We start from the raw sequence: 20,074 nt of genomic DNA on the forward strand, positions 1-20,074 counted from the left end.
GCTGGTAAGGAGCAAATCTTACGAAGTAATAAAATAAGGCTTACCACTTACCAGTTACCAAGTTCATTTAAAAACTAACCCTGTATTAAAAACTTACATTATTTTTTTTATTATAGCGAATCGGAAAACTCACTACTCGCGACACATTTTCTCCATATAGCAGACCATTCATTGATAAACGGCAATTTTCTATTTTGGCAAACACTACATTCACCTCTCTGCCAACACGATTACGTTTCATTCGTATTTTGAACACTGTATTCGAATTTCAAAAGCCTGTATTTTTTTAAATTTTATCATGGATAGTTAACAAAATGTTAGTTTTAGGATCAGTGTTTCAAACACTATGTACATACTTATTAATAATTTTGATTCATAAAACTATAGGATTATGTCACATCTACTGTGTAACAAACTACAATACAATTTATATGATGCTTTATCAGTACCTATACTATGTTAGAATTTAGAAATGAAATGCCACAGAATCAATTAACAAAAGTTTTCAAGGATATGGACAGTTAGATTTCTAATCGTCAAGATTTTAATGGCTTCGAGATATTTCTTAAGATTTTGGCAAGTGGCATTAAAATACTACATCTAGATTAAGTATTTTAATGTCCTAATGAGTTTATTAGCTTAGCAGAACCGCTCGGCCATCCTCGGGCGTTTCCGTCGCAAATCGGCGGCTTCCTCCTAATGATGGAGTACCTGCCACGTCATAAGTGTCATCGCCTGTCATGGCGGATGTCTTTATTTGCGATAGCCTATTTATTCGCTGCCATTTTGCGCCTTTTATAGGAGCGAGCAGGACGAAAGGTTAATAAAATTTTTCTTTCTTTTTCCAGTTTTTTTATGCCATTAAGTTAGAACTGTGTTAGAACTGTTAACATTTAGGCTTATTGTGTAACTTTTCTCTACTTATCTTTTATGTCCACCACAGGGTATTTACCACGAATATTATCTTTATTTTGTTTCTAAAAGTACTCCGTTTCTATGTTTCTCTTTACAATCACTTGATCTTATTTAGATAACAGTATGAATGAGATTATAACGTTTTTATTGAGTAAACTTTTACTTTTACACAAAGAGGTTCAAAAGTGAAATTTTACCTAAAGCATAGTCTGAACATTGGCTATTCTAAATGAAAAAGAAACCGACCGTTCCATATTTAAAATTTAAATAAAACTAAAAAGAATTGTTTGATTAAAAACTTCTTGCGTGTTTTCTTTGCACGAGCCCTTCGGTGTTATCTTGTGAAAACATCGCACCGGAAAGTGTTGGCGGCCTGCCAGAGGCCAATACAGCTACCATAACTATACACCATTAAAATATATTCCACATTACCATGAATATGTAGGTAAAGGCCAAAATTTAAGTAAACAATAGCACGTATTATTAAGCTATATTTAGAACTCCTCATGTTTTAGACTTGAAAGTCTTAAACAATGAAACATTTGAGCTTTATTCGGGTACTTCTTACCCCATTTAGTTCTTAAAACACTTTAAAGTTGAAAGGTCGCGGAGAAAACAAAGTGTACGAAACACAACTTTATTCTAGCAAAATTTAACCTTAAATTCAAACTTATAGAATTGATTTTGCCATGAAACAAATTATATCACGATATTTCAAAAATAGAACACTGATGTTGATTGTAGATTCGCAATCGTACGATACTAATTGAAAATTAATGATCACAAATGACAGAAACATGACCATCCAATTAAGTGGTGATGACTGGTAGGTGTTACTAGATAACTTCCTATTAAGTAATGATGAAAAGTGGGCGTTCCTTAGACAGTGTAGTGGGCGTTACTTAGACACTTCCATTTCTGTTGACAGTGGGTGCTGTCTAGACATATACCGTGGGAGCCCTTTGACAGTTAAAGCATAGAATTTGACAATACCTAACATAAAACCGGTGTAAATACTAAATAACTCATGCGTGTTAGTGAAGACCAGCGTTCAAAACTTAGGAAAGCCTACGTAGGTATATTGAACGGAACATACAAGAAAAGTTACGCCACTTACGCTAATATCATGCTTGAAATATCAAAACAGCCCTAAACAGTCTCAAAGTTTTGGTTAACTACGCTTTTTGTCTCGATATGCAACGACTTTTGCCTAAGGTACGTGTATATTGTAAGTACCGTCCTAGATAGGGTTAAAACCCCCCTATTTTAAAGCTCATTTAACGTAGTTGTAGGTTTATTACCTGATTGCTTAGCCAAAATGCTTAGGCAAGTTTCGACAGGAAAGTTAGATGTCAAAAATGTACCGGAATTTGACATAACTCATCGCAATTCGCAACACTTACCGATGCGTTATGTCAAATCGCATACATTTTTGAAACTTTACTATCGAAGCTGGCATAGTATGCATTTCGACTAAGCACTCTATATTGTTTCGAGTATCTGTATCCCTTACTATATCTGTCCATAGTATCCATGAAACGAGCACATTTCGGTGGAAAGTAGGTGATACAGTGTATGTAGCACTACCACTAATGAACGCTTCCGCGACTTGAGAGCGTTTCTCCATGATGCCAACAATGGGTTTCTCTTTTTTGTGGAAATTATCTAAGTGCAATGAGACGTAATTGTAAAACAAGTGACTGTTTCCGCTTCCTTCTTGCGTTTGTCAGTTTGAAGTCCGTGCACTTTGTATGGGTTCCGTTAAAGAAATGAAAAATATGTGAAAAATCTTCTTCGATTTTGGTCTTTTGCTTCTTAGGCATCTAAAGATAAAGTCAGCCTAATTTTTGTCTTACTTCTAAAAAATATAGTCAATTCAACTATGTATGTATCTCTTTATTTGTAGTTGATATAACAGTAGTAAGTACGGTACGGACATCTGCCTGTTTACTTATATTCTTCCTATTTAAAATTTGGTATGAAAGGAATTCCGAAACTATCCTATACCTGCCCCCGTATTGTTGGAACTTGGAAGCTTATTGTGAATCTTATAAAATACGCAGAAAAAATCTTACGATAAACTGGATTACAAATACTTTAGATGGGGAAACCCCAAATTCTTGGCCAATTTCTTTACATAACATCTTCGCTATTATCGCATGCGGTGGCAAATAATTTAGCGACGAAATTTCGATAATTTAAAAAGTGAGTGCGGTTTTCTTATAAAATACGTGATATTATGTATTGGTGGATCACGTGCGGCTTTTTACGTGTATGTCATAAATATCAGTTTCGTTTCACGTAACTATAATTGACGGCCTCTCAAGACGCGACGCACTCAGGTACTCGAACAAAGATGCTTTATGCTTTTGTTTGGCGCTTTTCATTAGCCGAATGTCACATCGGTAGGCCCCATTCTGTGGCGGTGCATTGAACCGGCCTGTCATATTTCTGGTACAGTCTCCATGGCAACGCGTTTCATAACTCGAGTATTTATCCCGGCAACTCGAAAAAATGTCAATTTAAATTAAATCCTCCAAGTCATAACGTATGTAACTTATTGTGTAACGCAGGACCTTCAAGATAAGATAAAATGTAAATCAGATAAGTATTACGAAGTCGATATCAGTGAGTCAAAAAGGTTGCACAGAAAAGGAATAAAGTGAGTGTTCGAAATTCAAAAGTTCACAAACGAGGTTTTAATAAACGGATGGAAAGTGAAGTGTTCTTTATTCGAAAATCACATAAAACCAAGGAGGTTTATGAAAAGGATGAACCGGTTCTAAATTTGAAAATTAAAAAGTGAAGTGCCGTGTGCCACATGAGTGAGGATGAGCACGGAGCGGCGTCTCTCTCGAAGCTTCCACTCATGTCTGAAGGGGTCCTCCACGGAGGAGGCGGCGGAGGAGGAGAGCTGCTACCACTCGCTGGGAGGTCGCCACACGCTCACGAGGCAGCCTCAAGTGTACATTGAGGACCTGTCCAACTACACCCTCGCCGACTTCGATGCCCAGGATGAGGATGGTGCGTATTTTTGTTATAAATTATAATAAAGTCATTTAAGGTATATACTCCAGTAGGTATCTCTAACGGCTGCCTCCAGGGACATTAATTTGTAAACGTTTCTATCGTCGTAATCATATGCATCTTAGCGGTTAGATCAAAGGGTTTTAAGCTGGGCAATATTCGGGATCAGTAAAGTTATGACAATTAATGAAGTCGTTTACGGTCCTTTTGAAGTCCTTTGTAGGAGCATTGTCCTTTTAATACCCTTATTCTAATAACAATAGTTTAAGATGTAGGTCAGTGGTTCTAAACAGCGAAACGGGTTTCGAACAAAAATTAGGTTTTGTATAAATGCATTTCCTACTTCAGGTATCCTACTTGTGGATAATTATTTTGTTTTTACTAACAATATCCATGGATAATGCAAACGTGTAGAGGCAGTACTTATGTTACAAAATTTATTTAAAAATGTTAATTACACTTTATTTAGCAACCGTAAACTTGTCCAAAAACAAAACAGCGCCATCTGTGTTCAAACAAGATCTTGTAACATGAAGGTTACTTTAACAAGGTACCAACTCTGTACTCGCTTATCAAGTTCGTACCTAATTAGAACCTTGTCGCAATTAGCTCCGATATCCCCTACATGGAGCAGTCTGCGGTTTCGAATTCACGTTTCTCTTTGTCATTGACTTTGGCTCATGATTCATACAATTGACGTACTGTGATAAAAACCTTCTAATTTATTTTGTTTTTCGGTCTTGAAGACTTTACAATTAATTTGATAGGTGGTTGATTGTTTTTATTTTACTCTCTGACAATGATGATTTTTAGGTTTTGAATACTGTTGGGATTCGTTCTAAGCATTTCTGAGGTCTTTTTTTATAGTTTGATTATTTTTATTTATTCTCCGACAGTGATGATGAGTTTTTGGTTTTGAATACTGTTGGGATTCATTCTAAGCATTTCTGAGGGCTTTTGTGCCTATGTTGTCCCAGGGTTGGGCTAAGGCTCAAAGTTCCTCTTATTCACTTAGGTTGGGTGCACCAACTAACTTTAACTATAACTGTAACTTTAACTTTAACTTTAACTACAATGCAAAATGTCAAGTCTTTGGTTAAAGTTAAAAATGGACGCCATCAAGACGCCATATTTAATTTTCGCCAATTTCTCCGGTCAAAGTTAAGGTTAAAGTTAAATCTAAATTTAGCCTTAACTATAACCATAACTTTAACCTTAACTTTAACTTTAACCACGCCTCTGGTGCAACCCAACCTTAGCCAATATTTAATCCCAAACACTAAACCATTGTAAATTATATCCATAAATTCAGCGTTAAATTATTATGCTATAGATGTCCAAACTCTACTCAAGGTTATTCAGTGTCGAGTCTGCTTTATGTTCACGATCTTTAGAGGGAAGATAATTATTCAGTAGTTTGTGCACTCTACTGCTTACGTAACAAAGCCTAATTTTGAATAGCTTTTCCAGATCACGTATGATGGTAATTGTTAACAATTGTTATTGTGCACAGTGTCATGTCCGTTCTGCACCTGTGCTGTGCTCAAGCGGGATACATCCGTTTCCCGACTTCTGTCTCTTTCTACCTCTATTAAATATTCAGCTTCTCTCTGTCTAACCCTTTTTGGGCGCCAAACTTCCGTTGCATATTGCGCAATCGTTTAGATATAATGCTAAGTTGTCCACCTGTGTTTGGTACTCAGAATTGAAGTTAATAAGCATGAGGTGTGAGCGACTCACCTATAGTCTATATAATGGTTATAATACAATAATTATTTAACTTTATAGCGAAAGTTGCTCGGTAGAGTTCACGAGGCTCTACTATACAGTGCTAAAGTCTGTCTGTGTGTAACGCCTCCGTGGTCTAGTGGTGTAGAGCGCGGCTCTTGACTCGAAGGTCGTGGGTTCGATTCCCGCGTTGGAAACATGTTATATCCAAGTTTGGTTAGGACAATGCAGGCTGATCACCTGATTGTCTGACAAGTAAGATGATCCATGCGTCGGATAGGCATGTAAAAAGTCGGTCCTGCGCCTGATCTCTCGCCGGTCGTATCGGTCTTCCGTCCCACTGGGTTATGAGAGTAAACGAATAGAGAGTGCTCTTGTGTACTGCGCACACACTTGGGCACTGTAAAATTACTCCTGCGTAGCTGGCCTGGTTTCAATGAAACCGGCCACTGTCACTGAAACCGGTATGGGAGCTATTATTTAAAGTCTGTCAAGCGCTACGTATCGACTTGTTCAGAAACCTTTTTGGATTTTTTCTTCATTGCGTCAACATAAAAATGTTAACTTAAAAGGTATTGCCAACATTTCAATGTCGCCCTTGTCGAAGACAATGAGGTGTTGAAAATGACCATCAGAAAGTTGACAATACAGTTTACATTATTTTAATTTAAAATAGGAATATTAGTCTTCTATGTAGCTTAAATTAATTTAAATTAGAAACTGAAGGTAAGGCGGATAGTGGGTGTAATGCGACCTTTATATTGCTCAATTTAACCTTTAAAGTTATCCAAGCAATAACCCTCTATTTTTCACAGTCGGGTAACCACGCTTCAAGGACGTTGACACTAGGGTGATATATCAGCTTACCTTTTACGATGCGTCATGATTCCATTCTTTTTTCGAAAAACGTGTATTGGCCAAAAACTTTATTCGTTCATAGACAATAATTATGATTTTTAGTTGAAAAAAGGAAGAAAGACATACTTATTTATTTCTGTTAACAGCTACTAATTATAGAATATTATGTATAAGCTAAGAAAATTTAAGTTAAACTTCAGATATATATTGTGAATAATAAACCATGAATTCCTATCGAAAGCGCTGTTTATCTTTAAACCATGAAGGTTCTAATTAGCAATTAACCATTGTTAAGTCTGTAAATTTATTGAAAGAACCGAGAATCATCTAACTAGAAGAAAATTTGAACAAATATGAACGGACAATGTAAAGTTACCTCAGTTACAGGGATTTTGTAGAGACTAAAATATGATAATACTAGATAACGCACACTACTCCGTTGCCCCAAAATTCGTTTGTTAAATTGTTCCGGGATTAAAATATCCTATGTCCTTTCCCGGGTCTCAAAGTATCCCCATACGAAATTTCATTATAATCGGTTTAGCAGTTTGGGCGTGAAGATGTAACAGACAGACAGACAGAAACACTTTCACATTTATAATATGTATTAGTATGGATGTGCAACTTGCAAATAATAAAACTGGACACTTTTTTGTCAACTATACCTGGTAACACCTTATGCATTGCAAAATTATTGTTATCAATGCTTATCGCGAAGCAGGAAGCAGATAAGAGTGAATCTGTTGTTGATAAACATTATTTCATAGTTTTCATACAAATCGTACCGACGCGACGACTTGACAATAATGTTGTGTAGTGAGTGGTCAAAACAATGTGGCAAACCCTCAAAGATTTTTGTAAGTGCTACTTCTTACTTTTATTAAACATAATTTGGGTTCGTATTTGTTATCTGAAAATCGCTTTTCACTAGTATTTACTATTTGCGTTTACGACCTATTAATTCGCCAAATTATTGCTCTGAACTATGCTCTTAAACTTTGCATTCACGTGTTACTTTAGGTACTTCTTCTTAATATCGTATAGCAGGTATTGGCAACTGCAGATGTTTTGTTTTTTGTCGTGTAAATAATTCTGTATTTTTTCCGGTACTTAAGTACCTTCATACTAATTTTATCTATCAGTTCTGCGACTTAAGCGTGACCAAACAGACACTAATTTCGCATTTTAATAATATAGATAACATCCATCTATTCAAAATTACCGTCACGTCACTTTGGTTATGTAAATTGATACGCGGTATGCGGCGGGATCCTGTCGGCTAGGCCTAGTTTTTGTTCCCTTCAAGGACGGAAGCCCTTACCCTACGAGGGCCAGGAAGTGCCACGTGATAACACGTCCAACAAACATCAAACTGGTTTATCTCATAATAGATTTATTATCGTGGTACCGCTAAAAAGGCAGAAATGTAGAGAATGAAGTTTCTTCGTACGAAAGAAAGAAAGGAATCTTGTTATTTCCTGAATTTTTAGCTTACCAGCAAAGTTCTTGAGTTATAAAAAATGTGGTACAAATATTACACGTTGCTATAGCTTTTTTTAACAAAAAATAGGTCTCGTAATAATGGAGGTTTCGTTACTAATCTCATTCTTACCTAATTTTCTTAATATTTGAGGATTTTAGCTCACTTTTGGTCCATATATTCTAAGGGCCTGATTCAAAACTTCCTGATAAGTGCCGGTCGCCGGATAGGCTATCCACCACTTGACAGATAGAATATGGAGAATCTGTCAAAAAAGTTGTGGATATCCGGCACTTTATCAGGAAGTGGTGACACAGGCCCTTATTCTCTGAACTTATTACTATGAACCATCCATACTAATATTATAAATGCGAAAGTGCGTGTCTGTCTATCTGTCTGTCTGTCTGTTACCTCTTCACGCCCAAACCGCTGAACCGATTCTGCTGGGTATGAAGATACTTTGAGTCCCGGGAAAGGACATAGGATACTTTTTATCCCGGAAAAATGTGCGGTTCCCGCGCGATAAACTAATTTTGGCGCAACGGAGTTGCGGGTGTCGTCTAGTTTGCTATAAATTAAATTTCAATCATCTAGCCCGCGGGCCGTATAATGGAGTGCGCATCACGCCCATAAAAAGTGTAATTCTGGCTTGTATTACTCGATAGAAGGCACAAGCCAGTTCCTAGATGTACATGAGATCACGCCAGTGACTTCATACTTGCATCGCAATTAGTCCTATAACTACTATCTCGATGTTCTATTCATCTAATTCATCAGGACTTGTACCACGAAACGGTTTTGAGACTCAAACAATCGAACGAGAATGCCGCATCCTGCTGTAACAACGTCATTACACGTTTGTTAGAGCAGGACGCGGCATTCTCGTCTGATTGTTTGAGTCTCAAAACCGTTTCGTAGTAAGCCTACTGAAACGCAAGATATTTACTATTAGTATTTTTAACCGACTTCCAAAAAACGAGGAGGTTATATATTCGGCTGTGGATATTTTTTTTACTGGTAGCTTCAAGCTTGTGCTTTCGCTTTACTAGATGCATTATAGTTTGAAGACCTTTTTTATGCATAAAGTAGATTGCAATTTCAATTTCTCGCTAACCGGATAGTGGAAAATTTGGAAAAATACAAAAATGTTATAATCAATTTTATATGATTATCCGACAGTAATAGGACAGTTCATAAGGAATATCTACAAGTTAGCCAATAAAGAAAAACGGTACCTACAACATTGGAAATAAAAAAATGCATAGTTTTTTGAACTTGATAGTTTTATGTAACTATTTGATATTTAGTAATCTGTGGTCCATAGGTACAAAATTCACATCATAAAATCCGTGGTTATTTCAGCACGAACTTTAACTAAACACAGTAGTGAACCAATACGGGTGGTGCAGGGAGGTTTAATATAAATTCTTCAGGGAGTCGTTAGTCTACGTTCAGCGAATATTGTGTTTGTATTGACAAACAGCGGGAGGCTCATATTAGTTTTTGTGGTGTTGTGGCGAACGCGACGTATTCGCGTGAATGGAGCGATAAAAAGTATGGCATACTCATAATGTAGAGTTAAGCATCCATATACTGTGATATCCATGTCTGTCTGATTGTCTGACCTCTTCACGCAACCGTTGAATCAATTCAGACGAAGTTTAATATGTAGATACTATGAGTTCCGAGTAAGGACATAACAACGAGGAAAACCCTCTGTTCCCGCGTATTAAACTGGATATTCATGGACTGGATATCATGAACCCCCTGTCTTAAAGGGTCATGTGATCAATCATGACTACTTTAGACCTTACTATTAAGGTCATGATTTGATAACTAGACTGACGGTTTGTATAGTCCGTGCAATCCACGAAGACGCGCCCCGCTATTCCTCCTAATCGTTTATAGTATATGTGTGCAAGCTTTCGCCAATGTTTAAGTGTTATCGGTACACACTAATTACCTATTGCATGCGCACACTACAATAAATATACCAATTAAGAAAAAGCGTCACGGTCAAAGGGAAAGATGCTCGCCCAAAAATTGGTGGGCGCGACTTCGTGGATTGCATTGGACTTTAACAGAGAAGATAATAATTCATAGGCAGATGGCGGACCTGGGGGCCTATTATGAGCTCTTAAATCCATTCACTTTACGTCCTTATACTGACTGTATAAGGACGTAAAGTGAATGGATTTAAGAGCTCATGATAGAGGCCCTGCGTAATTTGGTCGCGTTTAATGTCAAACCCAATCGATAAGCTATGTCCACACTGTACGCTTTCGTCTTCAATTTTCGTCATCTTCTTTTATTCAACTTTTGTTTTGGCGCATTCAATAATTGAATGCGTCAACAAACGCAACGCCAACATTGTCGTTTTTGTTTTTTGGATACGGTCAGATGGCATGCGTCGCAGGCATGCCTCACGTTCGCTGTTGACTGCGCTATAACGCATGCCCTTAACGAACAGAAAAAGGCATAGTGTGGACAAAGCTATTGATATGACGAATAATATTGAATTGACATAACCCGGCCAAATTTTAAACACCGCCTATGGATCAATTTCTTCATTGGTACATTGATGTTTTGGCCGTGGCAGATGTGGCCGCAACCGCCGCGTGCGTTGCTCTCGAGCTATTTATATCGCCAATTCTGACACGACGTTGGCAATTACACTTATTCCCCAAGGACTAAGGACTGTAATAAACTGGCAATTATTCCCGTAAGGACCGTAATAAACGTAGTAAAATGATGTCTAGTTAATACTGCTTTATTGTGTACTGTAGAAGTTCAGTTTTTCAGAATCCTACTCCTTATTTTGTGGAAACGAATGCAAAACGTACTTGGAGATATCTAATAATTACTTAATTTAAATTAAATGTAGAGTTAAACAATTGTTTGCAGTTTGTGTCGAATATGTTTATAAATTATTATAAATTAAAGTAAATTAATCATTAAATGCCTCTGATTGCAGCTGTTTAGAGTTTACTAGAGCACAGACATTTTTACTCATGTTGCCATCGTACCTTTTTAACTCATATAATTGCTTATCGTACTATTAAAAAACCTAATTATAAGATAACTAGGTTATCACTTATCATTGATAAGATACGATGTGTTTGTAATGCAGTATGCAATCACTTAACTAACTCTTTAACTTGTCTTTATTTTCTGTTATCAGTCTCTATATTTTCAATCTATATTTTGAGTTGAAAATGTAGAGACTGATAACAGAAAATAAATGACTTTCCGCGTAAATAAACTATTCCACGGGGACCGTACATTTTCCTGCAAAAAGAAGCCTTCTCCATAGTTAACACTATCTGTGCTAAATTACATAAAAATCGGTTCGTGATGTTTGAGCCTTCGCACAAAATCTTCAGCAAATTGCAAGGTCCAGTAGTTCGTGAGATTAGTGCGCTCAAACAAACATACTCTTCAGTAAATTAATTAGTACATACTACAATCTACTTCACCGTTCAATGTTACTGTAAATTAGCTACACAACAGTCAACAGCGTATGTTTATCGTAAAATTATGCAACACGTGAGGAAAAATGTTCGCATGCAAAATTGTGCCGGGCGGATGTGAGCACGCGAAGAAATTTCACGCTTATGTCGACTATGTAACTGAAATTCCACATTTACACAGTTTTTGCTATTGTTACAACTATACAATTTTATACCGTGATTATTCAAGTGATAAAACTATGGTGTTTGCGCGATCAATGCCCTCTATTGCGTAACACGTGCAACTTACGTTTCGCTACTCGCCAACAGGTCGCGCTGCCATGCAGCGGTCCATTTTCTAACCTGGAAAATTATGATTTTTACGAATTTAAATAAATATGAAATTATTATTTTTAAAATGTATGAAAAATTAAAAAGCATTTTTATTTTTTAATATATTTTAAAGGACATTCCAAAGTAGTCTAATAAGTTTATTTATTCTAAGTTTGTAAATATGATTAAATTTACAAACAATTATTATTATTTAACCAATAATATTATTGTTATGGAGTGTAGTAACTAGTATGTTACAAATATGTCATAGTACGCGGTTGTATGTTGCCCAACCAGTTCAGTGGGTCCATGACCGTATATCGTGATCTACTTGTTTCCGTGTATGTACCCGCTCGCACTCGAACGGAATAAAAAATCTAGGTACCCGGATAGCGAACAGGGCCTGCCTTTATAAAATAAGCCCCTTTTGCTCATGCTAGTTGTAGAAACTTTACTTACATATTGGAGGTAGAGTTTCTTAGGTTGGGTTGCACCAGAGGCGTGGTTAAAGTTAAAGTTATGGTTATAGTTAAGGCAAATTTAACTTTAACTTTAACCTTAACTTTGACCGGAGAAATTGACAGATGACAGCTGGTCCAACAAGGTTATAAATGAACATGGGTGGGGGCGCTGCTGGTAAAGGAGAACTGTCAAAAATGGCGTTTTTGTATGATGACAGCGTTAGTTCCTTTTCCGTAACGTGCATTTAAAACCTTGTCGAGCTCTATGGCTACGGTTAAATATGCCGTCTTGATGGCGTCCATTTTTAACTTTAACCAAAGATTCGACATTTTGCATTGTTGTTAAAGTTAAAGTTACAGCTACAGTTAAAGTTAGTTGGTGCAACCCAACCTTATGACCGAAAATTAAAGTACTTACAACCATTTCATTTTTACACAAGAAAATTTAACTTTTTCAGTTGTGTAACTTGACTGGCACCTATACAATTTTGTTCCTGTATCGCCAAAGGTTGACTGGTAGATAATGCCGTAAGGCATTAAGTCCACCTTTGTACTTTTATGTGCATAAAGTTTTTAAAATAAAATAAAATGTACTTATATGTAAAATTTAACAAAATTTCGAAAACAGTTAGGTTGGGTTGCACCAGAGGCGTGGTTAAAGTTAAAGTTATGGTTATAGTTAAACATGGCGTCCTTTAGCTTTAACTTTAACCTTAACTTTAACCGGAGAAATTCACAGATGTCTGTTGCGTTTATTTTTTTTATTGAAGCTACAGATAACGGGATTGAGAGTATAAAAAATTGAATTATCCCTAAAAATCAACAGGAAAAATATAACACTGTAAAACATAGTAAATTTTCAGATATACGTATAAGCGGAGGTTAAATGTGGCGTCCTTGGACGCCGTATTTAACTTTAACCAAAGATTTGACATTTTGCATTGTAGTTATAGTTAAAGTTACAGTTATAGTTAAAGTTAGTTGGTGCAACCCAACCTTATTAACTAAAGGCGTGATTTGTAGAAAAATCTAGTTTGATTAAGACTCTATAATTATTATCACAAAACAAAAACATTTGGTTTCATAATGAAATTATTAATGTAGGTTATCAAAATTTTTGTGTAATCTTTAATCTATTGTTGTTTTGATATGTTTAATTCTTATCAATAAAAGTGAAGAAATGATTACTTACCTCTTTTTATTATTTATCTTATTAGTAATTGCGTATTGTAATCAACTATTTTAGCATTTGTTTTTTTACACAGCTAAACTCAAATGCTTGTTCGTGTGTTCCTTTTAAAAAACAAAATCATTTACATTTGAAGTTGAACATACATACAAATAATATTCGTTGAAGTTTTATTTATTTATTTAAGGTCGCTTTAACATCAGGGTCATTTGTTTACATTTGTACATTTGTATACATTTACGTTGAAGTTTTGTTTACATTCATACAAGTAAAAAGCTTTAAAACAATCTCACATTAAAATAATGTTGCTCTATTTACAAATAAAGCCATTTTTTCGCAACTTACATACTCTAATTGCAGCTTAATGATGTATTTACCATTCCTAAATAATTCCCTTGCCTTTTTAAATGTAAGGCCAAACCCAAACAATGCTAGGACATCGAATGCAAGGCCACGCTAAACGGTTCATTAGTGGACTTAATGCCTTAATTAAGATTAACGAAAATAAAGTTTAATTAATAGTTTGTCGCAACAATGTTTACCATTGCTATTTTACTTAACTCGCATTCTCATGCATGCATTCGAAGGTTTTTGTTATTGTAATATTAGTAATACATTATAATATATATACTGTTTTAGACGCCTCCGTGGTCTAGTGGTACAGAGCGCGGCTCTTGACTCGGAGTTCGTGGGTTCGATTCCCGCGTTGGAAACATGTTATTTCCAAGTTTGGTCAGGACAATGCAGGCTGATCACCTGATTGTCTGACAAGTAAGATGATCCATGCGTCGGATGGGCATGTAAAAAATCGGTCCTGCGCCTGATCTCTCGCCAGTCGTGTCGGTCTTCCGTCCCACTGGGTTATGACAGTAAAGGAATAGACTCTTGTGTACTGCGCACACACTTGGCACTATCAAATTACTCCTGCGTAGCTGGCCTGGTTTCAATGAAACCGGCCACCGTCACCGAAATCGGCGTGGGAGCCATTATTACTGTTTTAGAAAACAATTTTAGTTTGTATAAAAAAGAATAACATAACACTATTGTGTTATGTTATTATTTTTTATACGTTCAAATAAAACAAATAAAAAAAACCTATGAAACCTCTCAAAACAGAGGAACTCTACATTCCATAAAAGTTATAATCTATGGCAGACGTAGTCATGTTCTTTTGAAATATAAAACCTCAAAGAACATAAAAAGGTACAACCTATACAATGTCAAACTCTACTTTATGATAATTTCGAACATGGAACACTTGTTATAAATTATAATAAATTCTAGTATAGTATTACATAGAGAAACTTTCAAAAGATGCATTTAAATTTTGTTTGTATATGCCACCTTAAAATTATGAATACCGGTTAATTACAATATTTCTAAGTAATTTATTGTAAATAAATATTGTTATGATGATTTTAAATTGATTTATTTATAGAAAAGTTACCTCATAATTTAAGAAAATTGTCTTGAATGTAATTAAACTTGTGAAAAGATGAACAAGTGTAAATTAAATGGTAAATAATAATTCTCAGTGTAAGGCACTAAACGTAGCCTAAATTATAACGTTAATATTATGTATAAACTATAACTATGAAACACAAAATCAATTCACCAAAAGTCCAAAACCCTATTTTCAGTCGATCACAAAGAAATATTACAATCCTACAGTATTTCCAATGTGACGGTGGCTTACAAGATAAAATCAAGTTTCCGAACACAGCCGAGCTTAGCCGAAGCGAGCCGAAGCCCGAAGCGCGCGCTCGCCGCTTGTCAACAAACTTATTCGAGTCACAACTTTACTTGAGGTGGTGCGCGTTCGCGTGCGTTTAGTTATCTTAAAACGTTATTAATTAATAGTGCATTATTGTTTACAACAATAATAGTGTTGTGTCATTGTGGAAGTGCAGTGCAGTGTAAAAAATTTCTGTTGGAATATTTACGATATATGGATTACACAAAGGTTTTTGGAAACTGAAAAATAATCTAGATTTTAGACGCACTTGATAAATACGCCGTATTTATTCATAATTAGGGTCACTTAGAAAATAATTGAATTCATATTGAACTTTTCAATAAGACTTACTCGATGTTTAAAGCTCGAACTCTATTATGTTGAGCTTTTTCTGTAAAATGACGCAAAAGTTATTGAAAACTAAAAAGGCAATAAAAGCGGCTATACCGAGAAAAAATATTCAGTAAATTGGTTTGAAAAACTTTAAAACTGTAAGCTCGACATATCAGTAAAGCTTTAAGTCAAGCAGTGCTTAAGCTCTACCTTGTGACTCTACTCATATTTTACGCATCACACCTGAAATATTCAGATTGCAAAGCTCGTTTAAGTTACAAACTATTAAAGTAAATTTTGTAGAGCTTATAATTTGTTCATAAACTTATGGGCTCTAAAGATATTGCTGGACATTACGCGTAAGAAAGTCTTAAAGCTTTTACTGTGTAACTTGACCGAGCTAAGTTAAAGCTTACAATATTTCGATTGATTAAACTGAAATAAAATACCTACCTTCTTGTTATATGATCCAAACAATCTTTAATATTATAATATTCGTTTATATTGTAATATATCTTTATGAGACATCCGAAGCGGCGTATTCAAAGGACTTTTAGGTATCCTTAAAGCATACCAACCTTTGGGATTTCTGTCACGACAGGAATGCTTTTGTTGTGACTAAGTTTGAACCTACAAAAACCTGATTACATTATGTTTACAGTTAAGCTTACTAAGTACTAAGCTTGACGGTCATTAAAAAGACATTTGTGATAGATTACAGTCGTACTACTGGTATTTAATATATTATGATTTATGAGTAAATTACTGACTTAATTTACTGCTTATAATTTCGGTGACACGAATTTGAGATAGGTATATAGCTATTTATTTAGTCATAGACTCGTGTTTAATAGAATTTATAATTAAGTTATTGTTGCAATATTGCGTATTTAAAGTGAAATAATTAATCTTTTTTTTTCTGAATTATATTTTTTAATTGTTCAAGAATCAAGTCTTCTTAAATTAAAACTAAACATTGTAACCATACATAATATGAATATTGTTTAAGTTATCTGAGCATTCTTCCTTTCATATTACTAAGCCTCTAACTACGTGATTTATAGTACCCAAATAAAATACTACAGTCACCCACGCGGGCTTTCTAAAGCGTATATTTGAAAAAGGTTGAGTCAGAGTCCCCGAGGTCTGGTGAGGTCTGGGTCACATTCCGCGCTCAGAACCGGACTCGGCGCTCAATCCTTTTTTTACTATGTCTCTGGTCGGTCAATGAAACCTTTAACTGTTGTTTCAAAGTTATAATTAAGTTACGATATGGTGGTTTGGCGATAGTAATTTTCTTTTTTGCTTGGTGGATGTTTTTTATGGTTTTATTTCACTACAGACAAAAAGACGGAACGGGCAAATAGATATAAATATGGAGGTAAATAAACAGACATACAGATAAATAGACAGATGGAAAAACAGTTAGATAGGCAAACAAACAGATAGACCATCGCATTTATGAAAATATATATTCTATTTGCTGTTTTATACACATTTAAGCTCAGTTTTTTGCGCAATTTCCCATCTCTTCTATTAATTCAGTTCACCACATTTTATATTATTCCTGTCCACTAATTTCTCATGAAACAAATTTATCCTTTTAGCTCGGTTCCCATGGTATTTAAAATTGTCGCATCAGCCTTACTTCCTGTACCGGTTTATGGAGCAGTAGGTAGAGCAAGCTTTTTTGTGAATGAATAAATTTATTTTGTTCTATTCATTTTCATTCAAGTTTTTATAATATTCATTTATTATTTACTGGATAAGGCAAGCAACTCGTTTGCTCTGAAATTCGTTTACCGCGCGGGAACCTTACATTTTTCCGAGATAAAAACCATCCTATATGCCCTTAACTCTCAAAACATTTTGCTGAAATCTCCATACTGAATTTCAGCAAAATCAGTTTGACAGTTTAAGCTTGAAGAAGTAACAGACAGACATACTTTGGCATTTGTGATAATAGTAATGAAGTAATGATTTAACTTGACAGTAGTTAATAGCGGTATTGATTACACTGTTATATAGTGCGAATACAGTGTCGTGGCGCCAGCAGGCGATAACTGCTGGTAGACATGCGAAATATGGGAGGTAGTCCCTGGTGACAAACAGCATAAAATGTACTTGCCGTCACGGAAAACACTGGCATGTAATGAAACTTTTTCTTGTTCCATATTTGAATTTGACAGCATGTCCGGTTTCTAAGTTTTTTTTTAATCTTGTTCTATATTTGAATTTGACAGCTGGGAATTATACCTGGTTCAGAGTAGACAGAATTATATGTCTATTATGCCTGGTTTAAATGTTTTTTGACAGAAGTTTAACTTTTCAACAGCGTTGTGTAGTGAATAGATAAACTATCTTCTATACACCTAATCTTACAGTCAGTTTTCTTTGTTTCTATTTAACAAGTAGAAATTATCTATCGTTTCTCAAGTCCTTGTCAAGTTTGAGATATCCTTTATTCATAATCCATCCATTGTCCGAACATGAGGGTTGTTTCCGTCCGCCATCTGCCGCGCAGGTGTCGCTGAGCAGGTGATTTGTATTCCAATATTTACCACCTATGGCTATGCGCGTCTAAATCAAAGTGTAGTAACCCAATATCTTAAATATTCGTGTTTTAAGTAATTAATGACAGATAAATGCGATAAATACACATATAAATTACTTTTGATTGTTTAATACATACTAATATTATGAATACGAAAGTGTCTCGGTCTGTTACATCTTCCAGCCCAAATCACTGAGCCGATTTTGCTGACATTTGGCATAAATATACTTCGAGTCCTGAGAAAGGACATTGGATACTTTTGATCTCGGAAAATGTACGGTTCCCGCGCGAAAAACGAATTTTCACGCAACGAAGTTGCAGACGTGGTGATAAAAATTTGTTGTATTTCTTTATATATACTAAGTATAAAAAAATATATGTATTCCTTTATACTTAGTATAAAATATAAATTACTAGCGACCCGCCCCGGCCTCGCATGGGTATAAAATATATAGCCACTGAAAAAATTATTAAAATCGATAGCCTATGAAACTTCACGTGGTCTACTTCTTATCTGTGCCAAATAACATAAAAATTGCTCCAGTAGTTCGCGAGATAAGCCCTTTAAAATAATTTTCCCCGTTTTTTCCACATTCTCCTATTAGTCTAAGCGTGATAAAATATAGTCTATAGCCTTCCTCAATAAATGGTCTATCTAACACTGAAATAATTTTTCAAATCGGACTAGTAGTTCCTGAGATTAGCGCGTTCAAGTTAGCCCTTTCAAATAATTTTCCCCGTTTCTCCACATTTTCCTCTATTTCTTCGCTCCTATTAGTCTCAGCGTGATAATATATAGCCTATAGCCTTCCTCGATAAATGGGCTATCTAACACTGAAATAATCATCAGAATCCGTTGCGTAGTTTTAAAGATTAAATGGAACAAAGGGACATGGAAAAAAAACGACTTTGTTTTATAATATGTATAGATAATTTATTTTATAAATAAATAAATAAATAATAAATTTTGTTATTTTTCATATGAACCAAAGCTTTACTCTGACTCATCAGAACTTTCTGCTATGCCAGACAGAATATTATTTCCTGTTATTCAAAATCTCAGCTTCCCAGAATATTACTGTACTGTAGACTGCAACAATCACAATCGGTCTATTTACCTCGTTTAATACATGTGTATTTACCTACAAGTAACTAATTGTTTAAAGGGAAATAATATGTCATCTGTTTCTCACGATAATTGATTCCTGAACGATGGATTTTACGTTAAATTAAGCATAATATTATGTCCTGTTGCAAATATATTATTATTTTAGTTAAGGGTTACTTAATTTAAGTGCCAGGTGGGCGCCACCAGGTGGCAAAATGGTTTTAAAATTTCGTGTAAAGTACAAAAAATGTGGCGCAACGAAGTAAGGTTTTATGTTACAGTAAAATTATTTCACTCTCCTAACTTGACAATTTTAAAGCCAATTAATTCGTTCATGCCGCTATTTATGCTGTTATTGTTTTAATTTATCTCAAAACCATTGTTTGTACTTCTGTTCAAATGGTTAATTATTAAATTAATATTGTAAGAGCGATTATAAGTTTCTTAATTTTAATGATGTCTTGTTCAATTTATTTATTTTTTAAAAACATGTGCCAACATTTCATGGGAACGAATGACACAGGGCGTGTTCTCTGTTGTAAATTGTCTATTGTATTTATTTCATGCTCTATTATCTTTGTAAATAAACAATTGTGACATTGTTTTTACGAATACTTGGGTTATACACGTTTTGTTCGCTGCACAATAGAGAATTAAGTCTAGGAAGACGGTGTAAGTTGTAACTTTTTTTTAATCTTCTCATGATTTTTCAATTTCTATTTATTCTTTCTTTTTATTTCCGTATATTTTTTGTTATATTATTTGACATATAAATTATTGCAGATACAGTATTAAATACAATTTTAATGCATGATGTTGATGGTATAATAAAATGATAATAAAAGTCGATGGTGGAATAAAAGTCGAGTATTTTTTACAAAAGATAGCATTGAAAGTGATAAAT

The 20,074-nt window shown here is 35.0% G+C and overlaps 1 protein-coding gene across 11 annotated transcripts in view; it reads left to right on the forward strand.

Moving 5' to 3' along the window:
* The window catches only part of LOC121729551 (disabled homolog 2-interacting protein), a 224,627-nt gene that overhangs the window by 170,372 nt on the left and 34,181 nt on the right, over nt 1-20,074 (forward strand). For 5 of the 11 annotated variants that reach the window (XM_042118096.1, XM_042118099.1, XM_042118097.1 and 2 more), the window contains exon 2: nt 3,489-3,939. The exons of 4 other annotated variants lie outside the window; for them this stretch is intronic. In XM_042118096.1, the coding sequence (XP_041974030.1) occupies nt 3,747-3,939 (193 nt within the window). In that variant the 5' untranslated portion in view covers nt 3,489-3,746. Of the gene's footprint in view, nt 1-3,488; nt 3,940-7,325; nt 7,386-15,254; nt 15,404-20,074 lie in introns of those variants that run through there. 2 more of the 11 variants (XM_042118104.1, XM_042118093.1) reach the window with 2 other exon arrangements.

This window comes from Aricia agestis, chromosome 8 (genome assembly GCF_905147365.1).
Source record: "Aricia agestis chromosome 8, ilAriAges1.1, whole genome shotgun sequence".
Classification (NCBI taxonomy): Eukaryota; Metazoa; Arthropoda; class Insecta; order Lepidoptera; family Lycaenidae; genus Aricia; species Aricia agestis.